The sequence below is a fragment of the Corylus avellana genome, chromosome ca5, assembly GCF_901000735.1.
Source record: "Corylus avellana chromosome ca5, CavTom2PMs-1.0".
Classification (NCBI taxonomy): domain Eukaryota; kingdom Viridiplantae; phylum Streptophyta; class Magnoliopsida; order Fagales; family Betulaceae; genus Corylus; species Corylus avellana.
Window position 1 is genome coordinate 32,568,099 of NC_081545.1, and position 24,527 is coordinate 32,592,625.

Here is a 24,527-nt window from a genome sequence, read left to right on the forward strand (position 1 = left end):
CATCAAACACATCAAAAGCTTCCTTCACCTCCTCCAAGCTTGGCTCCTTCTCATCAAACAGCCCTGAAATCTCATTGGAACTGAACCACTCTTGAAGTTCCTCACCTTCTGGGCTGCAAAAAATTCCCAATTTTTGCATGACCATTTCTGCATCTCCTCTGCTCAAGCTGCCTTTATTTTTCTTTTCACTGGAGCAAGTCTGCTGCTGGCTCAGCTCAACTTCATTATTATTGTTCTCAGCCCAAACGTTGGAGTCACCAAAGTTGAGTTGGAATTGGAGAGAAGACCAAGATCTTGACAAAAAATCTTGTGCCCAGATGAAAATTGAAATAAGTAAGTGGAGACTAACCAAAGATGGAGTTCTTTTGCTTGATGATGCCTTCTCCATTGGAACGCGGTAGTTAAATTATTGTTCTTAGCAAGAAACAGAAAAAGATTTCCAAGTCTGTACGTGCCTAGCTAGTGTTAGGAATGAGTTTATCCAGCAAAGTAGAAATGGAGAAGATTAGAGAGCGGTTTGCATATGAGAAATCAAGAGATGGGGGGATGCCTTATATGGACTTGGGATTTCGTATTGCATTTGAAGCAATCAAGGCGGTCAGCTATTGAAGTTGGAGAGAAGTTGCTAAATTTATTGTTTGTTTGAGGCGGCAAGTCTTTTCTTTCAGGTATAATGTGGAAAATGGGTCGAAGAAATGGTCATTTTTAAACACGTTATCTGAAGAGGAAATTTCTCGAGTCCAACGTATTAGAAATGTATCTATTGTTGGAGGAAAGGAGATTTGAAAGGACAAACTAAAATGACACATATTCAAATGTCGTGTCTCAGGCTGGCCTGCTATTCTTTTGTCCGTATATGTTTATGTGTATGTGGGATTTGCCAGGAATCTGCCGGTTTTCCAAAGTTGGGTTGACTGCTATGAAGGGGGGAAGAAGTTGTGAAGTTTCCTGGAAGTGGGAGTTGTTGGTTGTTGCCTTGTGGGCTGCCCAATATTCCATGCGCTGGATCTTATAATTAATGCCATGCAGCTTCCATGATAAAGTGGTTTCTCTTATTATTTTATTTTGTGGGCTTTTTTTTTTATTGAGTGAGTCAATAGATCAAATAGATCGCGCTCATGAAATTGTCTTCTAAAAACAGCTTGGGCAAGTGGCGATGAGTCCCTTGGATTCTTACCCTGGAATTCGGGAAAAATTGTAGTGATTTTTCGTTCCACATACAAGACGTGAGAGAAGGGAAATTAGGGTGCACGCAGGGCTTCTGGTCAAGCCTGTCTTTTCATGTGAAGCATATGACTTTATGCCATTGGGGCTCATCAGGTCGGCTTCAACGAAGACTAAGAAATGGTTGGGCCTTTTTTACGTCCAACACACACTCTCATGCTATCGAATTACGTGTAGTGAATCACGTTATGGCGTTAACACTTTACCAATTTCTATTTTTCTACAATCTCTTGCACCCATATGATCCTAACCTAAATCTACTTCTAAAAAAATTTAAAATAAATAAATAAATAAAATGGTGGCAGTGGAGAAAATCTCCTTTGCGTGTGGTAGTAGGCTAAGTAGGGTTCTTCAACGTCCCACCCTTGGGGAGGTGGTTCGTGGGAAACCCCCACTCTGCGGGGGTGAAGGAGCTTTCTGTGGCCCGTCCTCTCATGCGTTGGGTGAGTCATAGCAAACCCCCACCCTCGCTACCACCTCCACGGGTGGTTGACGGCTCCAACTCTAAGTTCTCTTACATCCTTAATTACTACACCTTTGTCTCTGCCTCCTCTTCTTCAACCTCAGTAACAACAATAATTTCCATTTTGTCCTCTCTCTCAAGGCCAAACCGGTGATTTCCAATCACATCAACATTTACCCATACTTATATCCCCTCCACGGGGCGGTCGCAAGGGACCCCACACCTGCAACCACCCCCTCCAACCCGTGGAAGTACGTTGTTGCGAGGGTGAAAGTTCACCCGCCAACGGTAAGGTCACGGATGCTATTCTCACCCCCAAAACCGCCTTTGAGAGGTGGGGATTTCCTTCTAAGTTACCACCAAGACCTTTTTTATTATTATTATTTAACTCAAATTAAATAAAATATAGAAACCACATGAAATTTCTACTTTCTCAGGAAAAGTTGTTACCACATGAAAATCTAGCTTAACATGAAGGTCCATAAATTCCTTACAAATCTTTGTGCGCGGGTGGTTAAACGTCCAATTAATAGGTGCATACCAATGTATTAAAACATGCCAACATGGTATTGGACCTAAATGCGTTTCACAATCAGCAACAGTTTCATTGATAAATCGTGGTTGTCAAGGCCGTGAGATCTTGCCAAATAAGGTACTTGACTTTGTTTGATAAAAGGAGTTAGTACTTTCGTCCATGTCCGTCAAATATTTTAACAGCATATCAGTACTTATCTCATATGCTTTATTAATATAATTTTTCTTTTAAAAATATCGGAGCGGCTAGAACCACTTGTTTGACAAGTTGGAAGATGATTGTTTTAACTTACATGAATATGATTCCTTACAAATCGGCATTTAATGTAAATAATTATGCAGCAAGTTGGAATTATCTATCAACAGATATTTCGGTAAAGCAGCTGCCAAACTTGATCAATTGATCAGTGGGGGTGAAACAAGGAACAAAAGTATTATTAAAAACGACATGAGCCACCGCCAAGGTATACCATGGTTTTTTTGCATCAAAACCCCAGTATATATTAATATTGCTTAAGGTACACTTGCATGCACGTGAAGCACCACAACATATTGTAAAAATGTACCTCGTGAGAGCAACTCCACCAAGTCAAAACAATTTTATATTTTCTATCACCTCTAGGGCATTCTTATAATTAAAGGAAGCTTAAATTGTTGGTCCCGTAATTGACAACATGTGAAGGCACCAAGGCTATGTGCTTAGTGGTAAATGATGATTATATGACAATAGGAACTAAAAGTATTAAATGTAATGGAATAATCATTTTCATATATATTTGTTTGGTGATAACGCATAAATGATCAAATATTTTAACTAGAATGAAGTCGTATTTCAACCATTGCCAGGAAAAAGAGGGGTGTGCTATTCTTGTATTATTTTTATGAGTAGTGATTTTTGGCACACCGGCGTGCTTGAATAGTAAGTACGCCGGTGTTCGAATATTACTTTATTTGATTTTTTTTATTGTTCAAATAATATTTTATAATATATATTTTAGCACCGGCGTGCTTACTGTTCAAGCACGCCGGTGTACCAAAAATCACTACTGTATTTTTATAATGGTATATTAAAAAATTTGATTGAACAAAGGTAGGGATAGGAAGGAGGAAGATTCGATCCAGTTAAAAAATTTGGTTATTTATTTTTGACATGTTCGTACAAAGGTAGGGAAAGGAAGGAGAGAAATTCGATCTAGTGACTTCTGTTTCATGAAACATGGCCTCCAACCGATTAAACTACCCCTTACGGACAATAATTTGGTCATTTTTATGTTGTCAATAAACAAATGAATATAAATGGTGATTCCATTCCACCTTTTGTATTCCAAGTAATTCTCATTCAATTTTTTCAAGTGAATTAGTACATAAGTGAAGTGGTGTTACGTGCAAAATTAACTTTCGAGTAATGTTATATACTACATTACTATCTTACTACACCGACATGGACGTGAACAATCTACCCTTGAAAACAATTGCTGATCTAATGGTGAATTGGCATTGTCACGACATTATAATGAGATATTGGTGCGATATATAACATCAATCTTTTAAGCTTTCTACACCAATAATGAACCAATACAAGATCAAATTAGACTTCTACAGTGCCATTAAAGACAAATTAGACAGAAATATACTAGTAAACTACTCTAGCCAGAGGCTATCACAACATGGAGTTTGGTCGCCATGAGCACCTCTGTATGCAAAGGGAAGGACAAGAATGAAATGGCATTATTACAAATTAATCTGGTTTATTAGCCAAACTAATTTAGTAGGGAAAAGCATTCACATACTGTTTTATTACACATAGCTTGAAGACAAGGGTGAACAAAGAGAATTCGAATTTCCACGAACATCAAGATGAACAACCAAGTCCAAAAGGCAACACCCTTTTCGATTAGGGTGGGGGGGAAATAGTCCAACACCCTATTCCTAAATTACACATGAAAAAAGTACAACGCTGTCGACTCATCTACACAAACTTAGCTTTATAAAACAAAAGAAGGAAAAAAAAAAAGAAAGACACTGACAATCCTTTTATTCTTTTGTTGGTAACCTTAGGGCTTCGGAGGGCTGAAAATGTACCCATTTTTCGGGTTAGTGTTTGGCCCAGGATCTGGATAATCCATCACCTCTACCATCTCCCTTGATTCTCCTGCAGTTTCCTGGACAAGTATACAATATTTACTCTATGGGCATTATAGAAAAATGAAAAAGTATGGAGTGAAAAACTACAAAAGTAAGCCCATTAATTAATAGAGAAGAAAGAAAAGAAAGGGGGGAAAAAAAGTACTAACCTCAACTTGAACACCGGAATCTTCATGCTGAACAGTCTCCATCACTTTTCTTCCGAATCCTTTAAATTGACAGGAAAACGTGAGAGGAAACAGGGACAAAAGAAAAGACAAAAACCAAACAGATTCATTCCTAGGAAATGGAAAACATGAACTGAAGCAATAAAAACAGTGTAATACCTTGAGAGAAACACAGAACCAGAAGTGATGAAAGAAGAAGAATCCTGAGAAAACAGCATCGACCCATTATTTCTTGCACGATCTTGAGAAATGGGTAGCTCTCAGATTTCTGAATCCAAACTCGGATATTATTATATGGGACTTGAAAAATACCAAAAAGCAGCTTTTGGGTTTTTCTAGGGAACCGCTCCGGCTTCAGATCCAACGAGACGCTCTAATTGCGTAACTAACAGCCAATTGGACTTTTGCAAAGTTCAGAAGGCCCATGAACAAGCACGGGAAGAAACTCGGTGTTTCTAACTTTCTGGGATCCTATTTTTTTTTTTTTGAAATCTTCTGGGATCCTATTTAATGTCATATCGGCAACTACTTTTTTTTGTTGCGAAAAATATAAAAGGTTATCTGATTAGAAAAATATTTATTTAGTCTTTCTTGTATGCTGTTTTACCAAATTAACGTGTCAAAAGTACTTATTTGATAAAAAAAAAAAAAATGCTAAATATCACATTTTTATTTCACAATGTTAACGTGACAATTATTATCAAATCTTGGATTTTATTTTTCTTTTTTTTTAAATAATGATTGATCCAATCATTGGTTTGAATTATCACATTAACATTGTAGAATATTTGTGAGATACAGATTGCTATAAACTATATTTGTATCTCATAATTATCTTCACGAGATGAAGATTGGGCTCCCCTTACTTCGAGAGGGGTGCTCGACCAACCCTCATTTGTCAAGGAGTGGCCTCTTCTTACCATATGAGAGGCGGCCAATTACATCAAAACATCTTTGAGTTTATGTCCTAGACTCAAGATACTTTTAGTAATTGTGAGAACAATTTAGAAGCACTAATGGTAAATTTTATTTAATTCATAAACTAATCTTGCTTTTTGTAGAACAAGGTTATTTATTTATATAAGTTTTGTATATCAAGGTTCAATCTTCTTTAATTATCTCTTTCCAATATTTCATTGTATTAAAGTGGAAAATTGGCCTTTCATGCTTGGTAAACTTCTAAAGATCAGATACTCTGTAATGGAAGCACTCCTCCAATTGGTATAAGACTCAAAACACTAGCCGTTGGGCTTGGACCAAAGGAATAAATTATACAAATTGAAAAAATTAAAATTATTCTTCAAAACTCACAAGACTTCAAATGGATTGTGGATACTGGAGAGACCTTAGCCCGTGACAAGTTGTTTGTTACCCTTTTTCTGATTTTCTTTTTCACCATTATATCACATCATAGCATTTTTTTTTCAAAAAAAAATATATATATATTTAGTAAATTAACTTCCTCAAATCCGGTCTATTAAGCTAATATTTATTTCTTAAAGGTCCAAGTGGTGGAGGCTTTGGTCTTAAGGTTTGCTTCCTTCAAGGTCCAAGGTTCAACATTTCATGGGTGCAAACAATTTCTTGAGGCCACACTCCCGGGTGAAAAGCCAGCGATTTAACCAGTTCCGTGTAGGAAAAGTTTCGAGGGTGCGATGCACGGGACCGGGGTTTATTCTGCAGGGATGAGTCTGAAGAACCCTGCCTTAGAGAAGTTCCCCGACATATTAAAAAAAAAAAAAAAAAAAAAAAAAAAAAAAAACGTTTACATATGTTTTTAATAATGCGTGTGAAGGATGATACGCTAGAAAAGTTTTCCTCCAAGAAAAACCAACTCCTTTGCAATGGGAATCTAATGCAAAAGTAGGACTTTTGGGGGAAATAAGTTAGGTCTTCTCCAACTAGCAAAAGGCAGACAAGTTGGGATATCTTTGCTTTCTATGCAAATTGCCTAGTGTTCATTTCCTTCTTCCACTTTGTCTTGTTAAATGGATTTTCTCCGCATTAATAATATTAACTTTATAAACGTGAGAGACAGTGTAAATGGAATCACAAGTCATCATCCACTGCCACAATTGTTTGAATCTTATCTTTCAATATCCATTAATGACACGGAAACAACCAGAAAGAGTTTAACGAGAAGGTGAATTGACTTTCCTGTCCCAAATGCCATGGCAAAGTTTATCCTCAAACCAATGGGTTCTCTCCGTAAAATTATAGGAATAGAAGGGGATCTTAATTCAAAATTATGCGGCAACAGGGTCTGGGTACAACCAATAATTCTTTCTGTATTCATATTGCATAGAATTAGTCGTAGATTATGATCAAATGAGTAATGCTACTTTTCACGTCTATTTATTGTACTTATTTTATACCGGTTAATGTAGTGTGTTTTTAAGTCATTTTGCTGTTATTTTTTTAATTAAGTGATATGAAAAATCACTTAAAACATATTACATTAGCCATTGCTCCTGATAAAATATGTACAACTAAACAGTTTGTGCTCATATCTGATGCTGCAAGTTGCCAAAGTGCACCATCAGAATGAGAAATCAAATAAAGGATAACCATATATATGATTTAAATTCAGCCATAAAACAGGAAAAAAAATGGGGACAAAAAATAAATAAAGGATAGAAAAAGGTGCAGATTTTCCTCTGTAAATACGGCAGAGAGACAGAACAGAAGGAGTTTAGTTGTTAGATAAATGAAAAGTAACACATTCATCAAAAAACAGAGACAGAACAGGAGTAGAACTGTAGGAAAAAGATACGCCAAGAGGCTTAATGGCATCACGTGCATTGGGTCCCAAAAACAGCTCATGTCACCATAACACATGGTGGGCGAGCTTTGTTTATAATGACAAAAAAAGTCCACGTGAATGTCTTTCAATGACTTTTTAGAGGCATGAAGTCAAATAGTTCCGTAGTTATATGGTCTAATGAAAGTTAATTTTGCATATTAATGTCATTTGTGAAGAACTAACCAAGACTCAAAAAGGTTGTTTGGGTTAATATTTTATTTGTCTTCTTTTTACATTATGTTGATTTTGATCCACTGAATGGAGATATGAACACTTAAAGGATTACAAAAGGAAAAGGAGAAAAGAATGCAACAAGTAGTGAAGAAAAGGAAACGCTCTATCTCAGCTTTCCACCTTTTCGGTGCTGGGTGTTTGGATTCTTTTGGAATGGAAAGGAAAGGTGCTTGGCCTTTTGTGATAAGAATCCAACACTATCTTCCAAGTTGATGGCCTACAAGAACTTTTCTATGTAATTTAGCCACAATACATTCACACCCAGCTGCCTATTTCAGTCCAAAAATTAGTGAGCTGATACAGTAGCATTATAGCTCACCCAAAAAAAAAAAAGAACTCTACCCTAAAACATGCAAATCACTTTTGCTTTGAAAAAAATATATATTTAAATGAAATAGTAAAAGTAAATAGCCCAAATAAAGAATAAGATATATGAGATTTAAAACATTAGATAGTTTAAATTTCTTTTAAGTGGATGATGGAGTTCTAATCACTTGTTAACACATATTAATAAGTTGTAAACGAATTATAGGTTGCATTATTCTATTTAATATCCTTTTTTTTTTTCAAAGAATGTGTACTATACAATGCTAGAGCCACATAGGAAGGCAATCTTAAAATTACCTCGGTCACAAATCAAGTTCAACCGAGTTAAAAATGCACATAAAATACCTATGAGAAAAGAATAATGTTTTACACCCATTTATCATATTTATGTCACACCAATTGACATGACGTATTTTAAGCAGCTTATAATGTCAACCACTTAAAAAAACAAAAGTATATAATCCTCTTAAAACACGTCATGTCAGTCAATATGACATGAGTGATAAATAGGTGTAAAGTATAACATTATTCCTAAGAAAGAGTTGGTGAAAAAAAAAAAAAAAACAAAACAAAACAAAAGAGAAGAAGAAGTTGGATTTTAACTCAATTCCCAAATTTATTTAAGTACATCTGGGATTTTGGTACACACTGATCTAGCACTCACTATTTCATATAGAAGTATGTACATGAACTCAGCAAACCATCTTACAAAACAGAAGGCACCTACATACTAACTCATGAAATCAGCTCCTATGGCTAAACTAAACGTGGCTATCTTCTCCTAATGAGGAGATGGCGGGATAATCCTCCTCTGCTCTTCTCGGTTGGACTGGTCTCCAATTCTGAGAAATGAGGCTGGCAAACTCGAATTGATCCCATGGCATACACGGTTGATGGCAATTTGAATGGACCAGTTGAACATCGCCATATTCCGAATCTGTTTGCACCACCATTGAACTGATTACAAAATTAGAAGTTTCCAATTCATGAACTCTCGTGGAAGTTGAGTGACCTCGACAATGCTGCTGGATTGGCTTGCAAGACTGGTGAGGTTTCAGATATGTTATTCTTCTCAACAGTCTTTGATTGGAATGCCTTAAATAGCCCTCCCCCACTAATCGTGTCAGCCTTGTCATTCTTAATCCCCAGTGTTTCCCATATAGAGCTTCTTGCAGCCTCTCCTGGGTCATCAATCCTCAATGTCTTTGGAATCCAAAGGCATTTCTCAGCATTGTTTTCCTTTGGTGGTTCTTCAACCCCAAAGTTGCTTGATTTGAGAATGTTCTCATCTCTTGAGTGTTTCCCCAAGGTTGGAGAGTTGGGACCAGAGCTTGGGGCCATATTGTTAGGAGATGATGGCTGAGGAAGCCATGGGATGCTCCATGCGCCTGGTAAAGTACAACCCCAATAAGCTGGGGCAGGGTAGAACGGCATAGGAAAGCCTGGAGGGCAGAAAGCAGGTGGTGAAATGGGGGGGCTCCATTGAGCTGAATTCCATGGATAAGGCCAAGGAGCCGCAGGAAAACATGGAAGTTGAGGCGGGAAGCCTTGACAATTCCTCATCACTTGCTCTTGCGATGCAGTTATGCCTGAATCATCCTTTGAATTTGAAGTTACGACTGAAGTTCCATTTGATCGATCATCCCCATGTTCTTCACCTCCACAAGAAACCGGAATCCTTACTTCTTCAGGATTATGAAATCCATTTCGAGTGCAGCTCCGCACTGTTTTATCAGCAAGGTTCAACACAGAAGCCATTGATTCACAAAGGGGTGCGTCCGAGCCAAATGTGAGAACAGTGCCATTAGCTTTCAATGACGGATGGTGGACTCCATTTGGAAGATCAGTACGAGCATTGTGGAGAGCCTCAGAGACAGTTATGTGACGGTAGTGAGAAGCAGAATTCTTGTTCTTGCGACGACCAGCACCCACAGGCACATTCCTCATTGTCCCGCCTGCTGTCCAGTATCTCTGGCAGTTCTTGCAGAAATGACGAGGTTGGTTGACATTGTAATTGTTGTAGTAACAGAACTTGGTGTCCATGCTATTACAGCGGGGGCATGGAAGTATCTTGTCCGGTTTCTTCAGAGGTTTTTCATGTGAATTACTAGACTCACTCTGTTCTTCATCAGGGTTTGAAGGTTTTGATCTGGCACTATCCTTCTCAGCAGTGGGTGTTTTAGGGTTCTCACTTATTCCTGAGGTTGCATCTGGATTCATGAAATCTTCTGAAGGCACAGGTGGGCCTCCATCTTTCTGTTTATTCTCAGTTTGTTTTTCTTCCAATGTGTCCTGAATTGATCAAAATTTCCAATGAGAACAGCAAATTTCAAAGATAAATGGAAGCATAAATATAATTATGACCATTACAATCAGAACCATTTTCAGGGAACTTTATAAAAATCACAGAAAATTACTAAATTTCTCCTAAATCTTTTGGGTATTTGCAATGTTGTTAACCAATTCAACACCAAACCCAAACCATACTAATTACCGCAGACAAGTTGAATTGACTGACAAAATCACATCCTACTAAAAGAAAGAAGGGTCATTTTAGAACCAAAGTATTATACCTCTTTGAAGCACTTATGAAAAAGATTCAACTACTCTCATTACCCAACAAGGGCTCAATCCTCTGGGGTCATAAATATCTAGAATGTTAAGATTCAAGCATTCCTAAGCTTACTTTATTGCCAAGGTACCTAGGAAAAGACATGGTAACCCAATCTTCTGTAACAGACCGGGTCTGGAACTGTTACCAAAAGATTCAAACTTCTCTCTCGGGGTAGGAAGGATAAGCGGCAAACTTGGTACAAGAACTTTCTATAAGATACTATGGCAAGTATATTCATACTCTCACCAGGCACAAAGTAAATAATTGTAACACCAGGCACTCAAAAGCCACCTAAGGAGTAACTGAACCAAGCTATAAATAAGGCAATGCTAAAAATACACATAAACACCGATATGCAACAGTCAAGAAAATCATTTCAAGAAAAAATAAATAAATCAATCCCAGACGACTGTAAGGGTAAAAAACTAGTTTCTCCTTGATCTTAGAATTAGGAAACTCCTCACAGAACTCAAAGAAGTCAATTGGAGACGGGGTTTTTCACAAACAAAAGTTAATCAGAGAAAATGATCGCAACTAAAAATTGTAGTCTTTAACTTTATATTGCTAAAAGAGAAATTAAGGGGGGGGAAAATCCGAGGTCTTTTGTTTGCCCAAAAGTAATCTAACCCCTCAGCTGAAAAAATCTAGTTGCAAATCAATTTCTCTCGGACAAAAGAAGTAAAAGCATAAATGAAATCTCGTAAAAAGCCAATATCCAAAATCCAGCTACTAATATGCATAACCTTATCAAAATGACCAAAATATCAAATGTCGTTCAGCAGAAAATGAAAAAGCTACTTGCTTGATTATGCTAATCTATACATATATTAGACCAAAAGACTCCAAACCAATCAAAATCAACCTGAACTAACTCAAGAAAATTCATTATGATACGCTTATTTGTAAATAGAAACCAATCAAAAAACCATCCAAAAGAACATGGCCAAAAATCTCAACTTTGAATACTGAAGCAAACATCAAACAAAACCCCATCCAAAAGCTCATCAACAGAACCTAAACCCACCAAATCACAACCAAAAAAAAACCACTAATCATCGTTAAGAAACAAAACGAGCCCACCACACCAAGTCAACAAAACCTTCAAACCAACCAAGGCCAACTAAGACCGACTCATTATTAATTTTTCCCAACTTCAAAATAATGGGTCGCTCCCAGAATCCAAATAGTCAACCGAATCACATACCTTCTCAGCCTCTCGCTCCTCTACATCTCTGTCCGTATTGACCTCGGGCGAAGAGTTGGTCGAACAATCATGGTCCTGATCGGTACTATCGTCAACCACCGGACCCGAAGACGCCGCTGGAGTTCCGGTAGAGTCCGCCAACCCGGTGGCCGGGATCTCCGGCACTGGGATCGTCTTCCCGAAGAGCTTGATCGCCGGGTCTTTCGCTTCCGACATTTTCTTGTCACTTTTTGTTTTTTGTTTCTCCGCTTTTGTTTCCCAAAAAAAAAAACAAAAAAAAACACACACTCACACTTCTAGAGAGGGAGAGAGAGAGAAACCTGACACGTTGGGTGTGCGTGTGTGAGTGAGTGTGGCGTCGTGGTCTCGTCGATTATACGTTTTCTTGATCCCGGTTTGGGCTGGTGGGATGCCACGTCAGCAGGTTGAGGGGCAATTCTCAGCCACAAGTTTCTCTGTGGCCTTTCTTTCTTCTCTTTTTTATTCTCTCTCTCTTTTTGGTCTTTTTGATTTGCCAATGTAAACACGAGTTTCTTTGGTGGCCTTAAGAGATCTTCTTCCCTCAGTCTCTCTTTCTTTTTTGTTCTCTTTCACTCTTTTGGTCTTTTTTTGAATTTTCAATGTATACATATCTGCACATGCTACACTGATGTATCACAATTATGTCAATATCTTATAGAACTGTGACAAATTTTTTAAAGAGTAATTAAAAAAAAAAAAAATTAGGGAAGCATAGCATTCCTCATATATTGGGTGACATTTTAATAGTTTAATCTAACATTTTTTTTTAAAAAAAAAAAATGTTATGTATTTTTCTAGTATTCTTTTGGTGTCCTACCAATTGTGATGTGACTTTTAAAATTATCGTTAAATTTGAGATTATCATTATTTACTTTTAATCTATTAGTGATTTTAAAAGTCACATCACAGTTGGGAAGATACCAGAATAACACTAAAATAGCACCTAGCATTTTAATTTTTTTTTTTTTTTTGTTGGTATTCACATTCTTAGAAAGAAAATGCTAGGTGTTCTTCTAGTGTTATCTTGGTGTCCTCCTAATTGTAATGTGGCTTTATTCTTTTCAAGATATTCTTGTTGCAAAAATCTTATGTTTGATTTACTTCTAGGCATTCTACATGAATTATTTATTCTTTTCAAGATATTCTTTTGTCCAAATTTTCCTTATAATTTTTGTACGTTTTATTGCCATCAAAAAAGAAACACATCTATAGACTTTTATTTGGGTTGGCATTATCTTCATTCCATCTATATTCTTGTTTTCTTATTTACCAAAATCTCCATTAAAATATCTCCGGCACACACTCTAAAACTTTATATTGTGTATATTTAGTTAGTATGAAACAAAAATCATGTCCAACATGTCTTCTCCTTGTCTAAAATATGTATTTTGCTTTTTGTTTAGTTACTTTAGGCGATCACTATAGCTTATGTATTTTTATTTTTATTTTTTAATCATTTCTCTGGCTTCTCTCTCTTTGCTACAATCATTTCTCTCCTCTCTCTTGGTATAAGAAAACAATACAAAATATTTAAAGAAAATATAGATGGTAATAGAAAATATGTTATAGTTTGTATTAGAAAAAAAACAAAAAAGGTAGGTAAAGTAGCAAATTGTTGAAGATGCTCTTATGGACTCATAGGACATGAATTGATAAGGTGTATATATATATATATATATATATATATATATATATATATATATATATATATATATCAGCCCACTGAATTAGAAACAAACAAAAGTAATAATGTAAAAATCTAAAAAATTGTACAACATTACCTTGCATTCAGATTTCAGACAGTCGTTTGGAATTTTGGTTGGCTGCCAAATGCAATTTCCAACCAACGTACAATTTAGTGTCAAGTCCACAATTTAAACGGGAATCTTTTTATATTTATTTATTAAAAAAATATCAAGAGCATCAATTTTTTACATTAAATAGCATAAACCTCTGATAAATTATAGTCAAAGTTATGAGGTTATAATGTCATAAAGACAAAACATACAAATCTTACAATCAGTTCCTATCTATGACTTCAACATCCGTTAACCCATGTCCAAATTTTAATTATAGAACAGTTCGAGGCAGACTCATTTTAATACATAGTAGCTCATATTTTCAACTTTTATTTTTTTGGCCATGGAGCAAAACCCTCATACCGAAACTAATCCTCCTCGACCCAAAAAACATGACAAAGACCTTAACCTCAAAGATCACTCATGAAAGTAGATATAAAGAGAAGTCAAACCTTTATTAAAAAAAAAACAATAAAATAATAAAAAAAATCCAGCAAACAGCTACAAGAGTTGGCACGAGGGAGGTGAAGCACACAGACCGGCGCGTGGTGGACGAAATAGAACCGTTTTGTGCCGATGGGCAACTGAGAAGCGGTGAACACGGTGGGCCAATGCGTGGCTGAGCAAAACCAGTTGAGGAGACTAATATAGATTTGAAAAACTAGATCTAAAATCCAATTATTTTAGGGAGGTGAAGAGCGGCGTAGCACAGTGGAGAGAGGACGGAGGCAGTGGAATATGAACAAAAGAATGGCCGGATTAAAAGCTCCCTCCTCCCCACTCTAGGCAGAGACAGATTTAGGAGGGGATCAGTAGTGGCCTTCGTCCCCCCAAATTACAAAAAAAAAAAAATTAAGGCAAAAAAAAATTTTAAGATATTTTTTGTCAATTAATTCATCTCAAAAAATATTTTGACTCTATATTTTTTCAAAATCAAAGCCGGCTCCATCCCGGTCTCTTAAGTTTTTTATATAGAAGAAAATCTAGGGCCGGCGCGCTATTCTGTTCTACGTACTGGTGTTAAGTCAGCAATAGTTTTACTTGGCTATATTCGCTGAAAACTCGCCAGCCTTTTACGGTAGACAGGAATCATGATGAATTGCTTTGGCCTTTTATTTCTATTAATAGGATTAGGTCACATGTGGATCACAATGGAAGTTGGCCCACCGTCTTTTCGTCCCTTTTTCTGTCGCAATAAATATTCGAACTTTGCAAATATCTCCTATCCACATGTTTCAGCCACCCAATCCAAGTAGATGGAGTATAAAAGCTGACATTTTTTTTTTCTTTGAAGTCATCTACTAATTAGGCCAGCAATTTTAATATAATTTACGAACTCGACACAAAATTATTAAATTCAAATTTATCATTAACGGGTTAAAATCATACATAAATTGACTCCTTTATAACTCGCTTATTTTACTCTTAGCAGGTCAACCCGTTTTGCCACTCCTACTAACTACTGTTAAATATTTATTTGAAAAATGTTTGTTTATATTTTGACATATATTTCTGTTAATTTAGTATGCTTTATTTACCTTTAATTAAAAAAAGAAGAGAAATCAATAATAAATGAAGTATACTAACCCAACAAAAATATATATAAGATAAACGTTAAAATGAAAATAAATATTTTTCTATTTGAAATTAAATATTATTATTTTTCATCTTAATATATGTACAATTTTATTTTTGGTATTCTCTTAAAATATTTGTCAATTTAGGAAGATTGAATTCTAAGCATCTTGTTTTATTAAACTTTTTTGTCATTTTCTAAAAGTATCTATTTTGAAGTAGGAAAAAAAAAGACTTTTTATAGTGTGTTTGGTCACTTTGGTGTCAATTTTCTACATATTTTTTGTTGTCTTTTTTTTTTTTAAAAAAAAAAAAATCATCATTAAATCTATCATATGAGTTTGTTTATTTATTTTTTTAATGAAAATGAATATAAAAAATGAGTAAAAGAAAGAAATTGAACATTTCTCTGGAATAAATTATGTATTTAAAGCAATTAAGAAAAACGCAACAAGTAGATGAACTTCACGAAGGATGGATATGAATGCAACCATTTTTGAGAAAGTTACGTACGTTCCATCAATTTTGTCAATACTTTCTTGTAATAGGCCAAGCAAAGGGAGCTCTTTCTTTCTTTCTTTCTTTTCTTTTTTGTTTTTGCCGTGCTTTTCAAATCTTGTTTTCCCCGACACCAAACCGGTAATTTAACCAAACGAGAAACGACAAAAGACTCCCCAGTAGACCGACCTTTCCCCGATTTTTTGCCGATTTCTCTCGGTAACATCCGATTCTATCTAAACCACGTGGAATTGGGCCCCCGTTTGACACGTAAGCAGAGAACATTTAAAAAATCCACCGGTAGGCAAACACGTCATACATGTTCAAAATGGGATTGCGCCCCACAACCAAAAAGTGTCGCAAAAAATGTCGAAAGATGATAAAGGCATAATTTTTTAGCATAATTTTGGCTCAATTTTTTTATATGATATTTTTTAAAAAAAAAAAACTATTTTTATGAAGAAAAATACAATTTTTTTTTATAAAAAAAAAATACCAAATAAAAAAAGACCAGAATGTTATTTCTTGAGAAATTTTTTTATTTTTTATTTTTTCAAAAAATAAAAAATAAGAAAAAAAGTTATTTGTTAAAAAGTTGTATCTTTATCCCTCTCAAAAAAGGTCACCCTCGCCTCAATCCAAGCGTTCGTTTGATATCATCTGGATCACACGAGTCCACTGCGGTACATGTGTGAAGCACCTACTGGACTTTTTGGAGCAACGTACGAATCTTTTTCTAGTGGTTGAGCTGTTTTACTCGCTAGGATGAGTTTCTCTGGTACCGACACGTGTACGACGACAAAAAAGCCGGCCTGCTTTAATATATTTTGCTTTACACGTGTAACGCTTTGGTTCGAAAAGGCTGTTAGAAAGTCAAAAATATAATAAAAAGGGTTTTTACACATCATCAGATAAATGTCCTTTTTTATCCTAATCTGGTTACACAAATTATGCGCGTGAGTTTCTATAAATTTGCCACGTTTGAGCAGCTTATTAGCTATTGCTTGAGAACTCAGTTTCTCTCGAGGATCACACTCAATCCATTAAAAATCATTTTTTATTTTATTTTAGTAAAGTATTTACATTTTTACATTTTTTTTTTTTAATTATCTACTTTCAATATTCAATTTCAAATATTATTATTTTTATTCACCTTCACTATTTTCAAAAATGAAAAAAAAAAAAGCCTATTGATTTATTTTATTAGTTTATTTATACATTATTGAGCTATAATGTTCAGCGGTTAGTAGTAGTTAAACATTTTTTTTTCTAGTTGAAATGGCCAGTCATATGGAACAATTTTTTTGCCCATTTTCATTTTTACTATCGGGCTAGTAAAAATAACCTTTGACTAGTCTAATTAGAATGCTCTAAAACAATACTGGAAGGATAGAGTTATTTTTCAATTCAATTTATAAAATTTTTGTATTTTTTAAACATGTAAAAAGTAAATATTTTTTTTTAATAGCATTAAGTTGGGAAAAAAAAAAAAACATGTAATTCTTCCCTGCCAAAACCCAAGGCCAATGTGGGTTGAGGTGACGGATGGAATGGTAAAAAAAACCCCAACCCAAAACCAATTGGTGAAGCATACCTACTTTTCCCAATAGCCATATAGCCCATCCATGAAAAGCCCATACCTATCAATCATGGGCCTGGAAAGTTGTTGCGGTTCTAGTTAGCATCATTTTGTTAATATGTATGAAACGTTTTTTTTTTTTTTTTTTGTGGGCAAATGTTGTACATCTAAACACACATATATATGCCTATAATATGAAGGGAGTTTATGTGTGTTTTCCGTTGTTGTTTACAACTTAACCCAAATTATGACTTTTGTTTGTGTTGGAGATCCCCTTCCTACTGTTGTTGTTCTTCTTAATCTATTCAGTTTCCTTCCAAGCCAGACTAGATCTAAGTAGTCATCTCTTAGTCTGTTTGGCTTCTTTGAAAGCCGAATTAGATCTAAGTTTATAAAAGTTCTTTTATCCCAATGGTTTTATCTATCATAGTCAGATGTGGTCGTCAAAAGCTGCATTTTCAAGTGATTTTCACGTTTCTTAATTTCTTTTAGGGCTATGAAGTGCTTGTAGTCTATCTTAGTTGGGTTATTTTATTTCTTTATTTTTATTCTCTTTCTTTGTATCTTGAAAAGTCTATATCGCAATAAAAAAATTACACACATTATATCACGTCTGCCCTCAAGGATTTAGGGGGGGATCGATAGGCTCTAGACCCCAAATTACAAGAAAAAAAAAAATTTAAGGCAAAAAAAGAATTTTTAATGTAAAAATAATAATAATTTAATGTATTTTTTGTCAATTAGCTCTTCCCAAAAAATAATTTAGCCCATGGTCTCCCCAAACTACAAGCTGCCTGCATCCCTACCTACCCTGCTTACAAATTCAATCAATTGGCTCTTCCCAAAAAAGTTTTTAGCCCATGGTCCCTCCAAATTGAAAGTTGGCTGCGTCCCTACCTACCCTGCTTACAAATTCGATTAAATGAACGGTGACGTGATAGTTGTTAAATGTAATAGTAATGAACATAATAATAAAGTACATGGTTTATAAAAAAAAGTAGTGAACAATGTGTTTTGCTACGAAATGATAAGTTAATTAGTTGAACCACTTTAAAGTGTCTCATAAAGACTAAGAGAAAAGACTTTAAATTTCAGCACTTTTTTAAGTGGAGGAAGAAGTGATGGTCACTTTCCCTAGTCCCAATCACCAACTCCCCCCTCCCCTCCCCTCTCTCTTTTACTTCGAGACACCGCATCATTCTGGCCACCCAAATATTTTATTTTATTTTAATTTTTATAGTGAACGGCCAGGATCTTGTACATCATTTGTGGAGTACCATTCATCAAGATGGATATTCTCGTGTCAGAAAAAATTAGCAAAAGGACAAATAAATAAATAATGAAAATATGAAAAAATGGGTTCCTTTGTTACCTCCGGGATGGAATCGGGTGCAATGATTAAGAGAAGAAAAAGTAGAAGGAAGATTCGAACTAGTAATATTTACTTTATGAAACGTGATTTTTTGTCGATTAAATTACTCTTTGAAAAAGTCAGTTCGAACACTTATTTAAACATCATTATGAACAAGTGAGATTTGAAATTATTGGTATTGTAGTTTGGTGATATACATAAAAAATCACTCAATCAATCTCTACACGAAAGATAATCAGGGCAGTAAAAGAAAATGAATGAAAACACTATTAAGATATTCTCCACAAGTAAAATCAGGCCGCATGAACTTTATTGGGATCTATGCTACTATATTGGCCAAATGATCTCTCATAAACAGGAATACACTCCCGAGTTATAGATAAATTCGATTCTAATTTATTTCTTGTTCTTTATTCAATTTTCTACATGACTTATATTGACACGAGCGTTGGAGTGCTTTCGGTCCTAAAAGCGGGCTTTCTATCAACCTCTTTTTTATTTTGTAGGAAAAGCTACATCGCCAATCTGACCGTACAAAAATCTGTATCAATACAACTTATTACACCCGATCCAGATCCCTTTCATGATTTATTATGCTAAAGCAATCGTCATGGCGTTGAAAGGTTTTCCAATGGTTAGTGGTTGATTGATATGGACCAGAATATTGGAAACTTCACCAGAAGACTTGTAGTATGGCCTATGTCATCTCATGGTGGTCCATACAATGATTTCTTTCTTTCTTTTTTCCATTTGAAGTTTTGAAACTTCTTCGTTCTTCTAAAAAATCCTATTTCAAACACGCAAACTTTGTTGACTTCGTTAGATTTCCTGATCTAAGTGGAGCACTTTGTTATGGTTTGTTTTTCTTCTTCCTCGGATATAATTACCCCCAAGAAGTCATTACCAGCGTCACACGCTTCTGTAAATAGATGCAATTGCTCATGAGTTTCAGATGCATATCTGTAATTTGACATGTTATAATTATAAGCCTAGCTAACACGCAAAAGATGTGGACTTTGTAGTCAGTTTCGGCAATTTTTGATTCTTTCTACGTAATTCCTAATACATCTTCAACGACGGTCCGAACTTCATAAATTCGGGTAACTTAAGAGAGAAGCTAATTGCAATAAATCCGCATCCGAAAAAGAAGAAGCAAAGGGTAAGGCTTAAAGGAATGGCTTTCACACAGCAATTGGTAAAGCAAATGATTGAGAAGGTTTCTTCAGGAGGCCACATGTTTTGTGCATTTTTGGTTATGGTGTTGAAAGGAGTAATGGCTGAAGAGAAGACACCAGAACACTCAATTAGACCCTGTCGTCCTCCTCAAAAGTGCACCCCACACGTTTCTCATATGGAATTTTTTTTATTTTTTATTTTTTTTCTTTATGGGTTTCTTGGGGTAGATGATAAGAGACTTCTTCTTTAACCCAAAATATGCTCATCCACTAAAAGCTGGTCAAAATGCAAATAGCAATTAGATTTTTTTTTTTTTTTTTTTGAATATGTAAAGTCAAATTTATGGAACATTACTTACCTTTTGAATTGGCATTGATTTTCAATTATCACACCACCCTTTTAGAAGTGACAATTGACCCCTGAAACCATATAGCACTTTCATTTTGACCTTTCGTTAGTATTTTTTGTTAATTTAGACAAAAAATGCGTTAGGTGAAAATTATCTAGTACTCTATTATACCTCATATCAAATGTATGAAAGTGTAATTGTATCCCTATACATCGTTAGATGCAATAAAAAAATATTTAAATTAAAATGATCGTATTCCTTCCTGTAAAACATACAAATTAATAAAACTATCGTCACGCTTCACCGCTCTATCACTTTAAATCTCCAATTAAGATATAGAACATATGATATGATGTTGTGATATTATTCTATTGGTTCGTTTTCATGATTTTCGTCCCTTCCCCAAGAAAACACCCAATGGAAATTAAATAATGATTTATTGTTGAGCTAATGTTCATCTTATTCGAAAAAGGAAAATTAGTAAATAACAAAGACTAGAATATTGTAAAAAAGAAAAAAGAAAAAAAAAGGTGGGCCAAGCCCATGGATTTACCCCACAAAATCAGTCGCACATCATTGAGTCGGTCCCTGCACATGTGTTTGGACAAAATGCAAGCCCTTAAAAAAAAAAAAAAAAGAAAAAAAAAAGAACGAATTATAGCCCACGTAACTCCATCATCAACGTGTCCGATTAGCGTGTAAATGACCCTCTCTTTGAGCCAACCAACCATTTACATGAGCCCTTCTCTCTCTCTCTCTTTCTCACTAAGAGAGGAAAAGAAAAATACAGATTGTGATACAGCATTCATGACTCTTTCTTGTCCGCTCTGCTTCCTTTGGTTCCAAACGTCTCAAGCCGGCCAAACCCAATTCACACACTCCAAAATCACAATCATCCTTAGCGGATTCTAGCTCTTAATTTGGATTCAATCTCAGCCTCGAATTCCATCGGATGTGTTAGATGCGAGCTGTGAGAAACATAGGCATCGACAGGTCCCGATCTGCAGGAGGATTCGAGTTCCTTGTTCTCTTGATATTTTCGCTAGGTGGGTCGGTCTGGTTTTGAGTCTAGAATCGTGGGTTCGATCTGGTTTTCCGATTCGATTGGTGTGTTTGTTTCCGTCGGAGATTGGATTCAGGATCTGGGTTCCGTTTGAAATGGTCTATTACCATAACTCAATCTCGGTCTGCAAGTCTGTTGACCACGCCACAACCATGTCTGACACTAAATCAAAGCTTAGCAATCATTTTCCTAGGAATAGAAAAACACCCAATTCACCGAATTGTTCGAAAATCCCAGTTTGTGATCGATCTCGATCGGCGGCAATAGATATAGTAATCCTTATTGCCTGTATTGGTGCTTGTGGGTTTTTGCTGTTCCCATATATTAGGTTTGTGGTCGTTGAGCTGATGAAAATTGTTGGAGCGATTGCTTCTTTGGTTAAAGAGGAAGTTTCAGGTGCTCCGATGATATATGGTTCTATAGGACTTAGCGTTTGTTGTGCCGCATTGGCTGCCTGGTTGGTTTTGATTTGTACTAGTCGGAAATGTGGGAATCCGACTTGCAAGGGGCTAAGGAAGGCAGCGGAGTTCGATATTCAGTTGGAGACAGAGGACTGTGTGAAGAATTCGACTAATTTGGTTAGAGATGGAGGCTTGAAGAAGGGTCTATTCGAATTGCCACGCGACCATCACCGCGAATTGGAGTCAGAGCTTAAGAAGATGGCGCCTCCTAACGGAAGAGCAGTTCTTATTTTTCGAGCGAGGTGTGGGTGTTCTGTTGGTAGATTGGAAGTTCCGGGGCCAAAGAAGTATCGGAAGATCAAAAAGTAGAATTGATGCGATTGGTTCAATGCAATAGGAAGGATAATCGGAATACAGGAATAGCCATAATGGAGAGAGAAGGGCGGGCCTTCTCCTGATTGATCTCTTTCGGAACTTTATTGTCTTTAAATAAGTTTATGGAAAATAAGTTGTAAGGATTATATACAGCTGGTTATAGTGGGGAATATAAGAATCCTTTAATTTATTATATTTCTAATATATTTAAAATTGCTTTATGCTTTAAGTTTCTGTTTTAAAGGTTGTGAATTTTTCATTATAATCCTTCTGGTTGCAGTTTATTGAATTTTTTTGGAGGTTATGATTGTTCTTAAGCTGGAATGAAGTAATTTGAGTATTTTAAAATTTAGTAATAATTTCCTCACAGAATTCCCACTCAAACCAGGTCCATCCTGTTATTGTTGAAATTTGCAGAAACTATAGTCAGAACTTCGTGGTACTATACATAATATAAGTACAAAGTGATGTGTGGTCGATGATCTAACTACTGTGATTGATCTGCTTGGACATGTAAACAAGCATCGTTTTATGTTTCTGTTATGCAGATGATGGTACAGAAAGCTGTTCCATTTGTTGATTGGCGGGTGAAGGGACAAATTTAGATGAGATCCACATTAGGATCACTACACTTGATGGAAACACGCGGTACGATTCATTCTGTCTACACATGTTTCATGTTTGCATCACGCTGCACAGCTAACTTTGATTTCCTATTAGATCATATCATGTTTGGCTTATAATTATTATGTACTTTTGGAAAGCTTTTAACTGATGATCCAAATTCCTTTTTTTCTTTTTTTCTTTTTTTTTTTTTCAATTAAAGTCCCTCTGATTATTCAATAACAAAGTTGATCATGTATGCATTTTTCATTCATTAGTAAACGATTGAATAGCAATCATCAATTGTCAAGCACATTCTACAGTTGGAGTCTGTGCATGATAATATAAGGATATTCTGAGGCTTTCATGGACCTGCATGAATTTGATCTTTTAAATCCCCTAGTCAAGAATAAAGAGTTCTTTCATGATGATATTTACTTCTTGAAGTGTACTACCTTGTTCTAGGTTGCGTACCAATGATGTTTATCAAGTTCCTTATGTTGTATGTGGACATATCAAGTTCTTTGATCTCTCCTGTCACGGGGACTTTATCTTCTTAAAGTACCAGAGAAGTTTATTCCCTCGGTTTGCGAAGAAGGTTGAGTATGAGATCCTATCACTTTGAGAAGTTGGAAGTATTTTACAACCTAAACTACTGTTACAGTATAATTAATATGGTAGATAGGCCTGCTGTAAAGGAAGGTTTCCTTGTTTGTTTACTCATTATTTACTTATGGTTTGTGGGCTACTCTGTCTGCGTTTAATACAAATGGTGATGAGACAGTAATCATCTTCAGCTATTTTTATGATCAGATCATTCCATCCTGCCTTCAAATACTATTCATTCTATTGTGATGATGAGATCATTCTAAAAGGCTGTCGCAAAGTAAAGACTAGGTTGGAAGGTTGTAATTACCATCAGGGTTTTAGGAAATATCACAATTAAAAGCAAATGGTTATACTGCTTTGGTGATATTCACATCAACATTTAACGTTGTCTCTCTGGATATCCTTGTATGTAAAGGGGATGCTGAAAAATCCTTGTCTGTTATTTTTAAAGTCCGTCATTATTTGACATTGCCTAGGGAAGCTTTTTCACGTTACCACCTGTTATGCTTCTTTGCCCATTAGAGCTGCCATCCATGGTTCATATATGCTTAAAATTGATTATTAATTGAAAAACCTAAGCAGCTGTGTTTTGATACCAAATAATAGGGAAAACACCGAGTCCTATTCTGTTTTTGCTGTGTATCTATCTATTTGTGTTCATTCCCTTTTTGTCTTCTTCTTTTTCTTTGTGATAAGTATCTTGTGTCTAATAACCCCCCTGAAAAGAGTATCTTGTGTCCATTCTTTTCCATGCAATTGAGGGCTAGAGACATGATTGCCTTATTCATCTTTTTCAAATATGTTAGTACATGTTCTGCTTCTTTGCCTGTTGACATTTACCACCTTACCTAGTACATTGAAAGATGTCACAGGTACTGCAGATTTCCATGCCGATATATACAAACATATTCATCATTTTTGACATACCTGAGCTTAACCTTTTCTGTTTTCATGATGGCTGCAATCATTTGTTTGTTCCTCTAAAGCCCTACCCTGTGCCCATTCCTTTACACGCAATTAATCTTTAGTGGCTTTTCCACTTTTCCTAATTTTCAAGTCCCTTTTTTACTCATCATTTTCAGAATTAATTTGTCCTTGAAGATATAAATTCATTTCAAGAAAAACCTCGCCTGTATGTACTCATACCTATGTTAGCTATCCCTTTATTGCAGATTCAACTTGCATCTAAAATTGAAAGACTGGCATCCAACTATACATGCGTGCCTCGTAATTTATGTATGATGTGAAAACTGGGATGACAAGAAGCTCTTGAATTAGAATGGAACTTCTATTAGGTAGCTACTGTAAACCTAGTTAGGGGTTTAAGGCTTCCTGGCCTAAATTGTGCAGGATGCATGGCAGCTTTGAGAAAGAAATTCAAATATCTTACAT

At 35.6% G+C, this 24,527-nt stretch overlaps 2 protein-coding genes across 2 annotated transcripts; one reads left to right on the forward strand and one right to left on the reverse strand.

Annotated features, from left to right (window-relative positions):
- Positions 1-8,478: 8,478 nt before the first annotated feature.
- Positions 8,479-12,047, reverse strand: LOC132181379 (cyclic dof factor 2). The gene is made up of 2 exons (XM_059594572.1): positions 11,716-12,047; positions 8,479-10,189 (listed from the first exon to the last, which is right to left on the reverse strand). The coding sequence occupies exons 1-2, from the start codon at positions 11,929-11,931 to the stop codon at positions 8,882-8,884; spliced, it is 1,524 nt and encodes a 507-aa protein (XP_059450555.1). The 5' UTR covers positions 11,932-12,047; the 3' UTR covers positions 8,479-8,881.
- Positions 12,048-20,814: 8,767 nt separating this feature from the next.
- On the forward strand, positions 20,815-22,127 carry LOC132181066 (uncharacterized protein At5g19025). The gene has a single exon (XM_059594116.1). The coding sequence runs from the start codon at positions 21,243-21,245 to the stop codon at positions 21,915-21,917; it is 675 nt and encodes a 224-aa protein (XP_059450099.1). The 5' UTR covers positions 20,815-21,242; the 3' UTR covers positions 21,918-22,127.
- Positions 22,128-24,527: the final 2,400 nt, after the last annotated feature.

What these genes read in the sequence shown, in the direction of transcription:
- LOC132181066 (XM_059594116.1), top strand. Translation starts at nt 21,243, where the DNA reads ATGGTCTATTACCATAACTCAATCTCGGTCTGCAAGTCTGTTGACCAC.
- LOC132181379 (XM_059594572.1), bottom strand. Translation starts at nt 11,931, where the DNA reads ATGTCGGAAGCGAAAGACCCGGCGATCAAGCTCTTCGGGAAGACGATC. An exon ending in AGGAGCGAGAGGCTGAGAAG is followed by an intron (nt 10,190 to 11,715) that starts GTATGTGATTCG and finishes TGATCAATTCAG; the next exon opens with GACACATTGGAAGAAAAACA.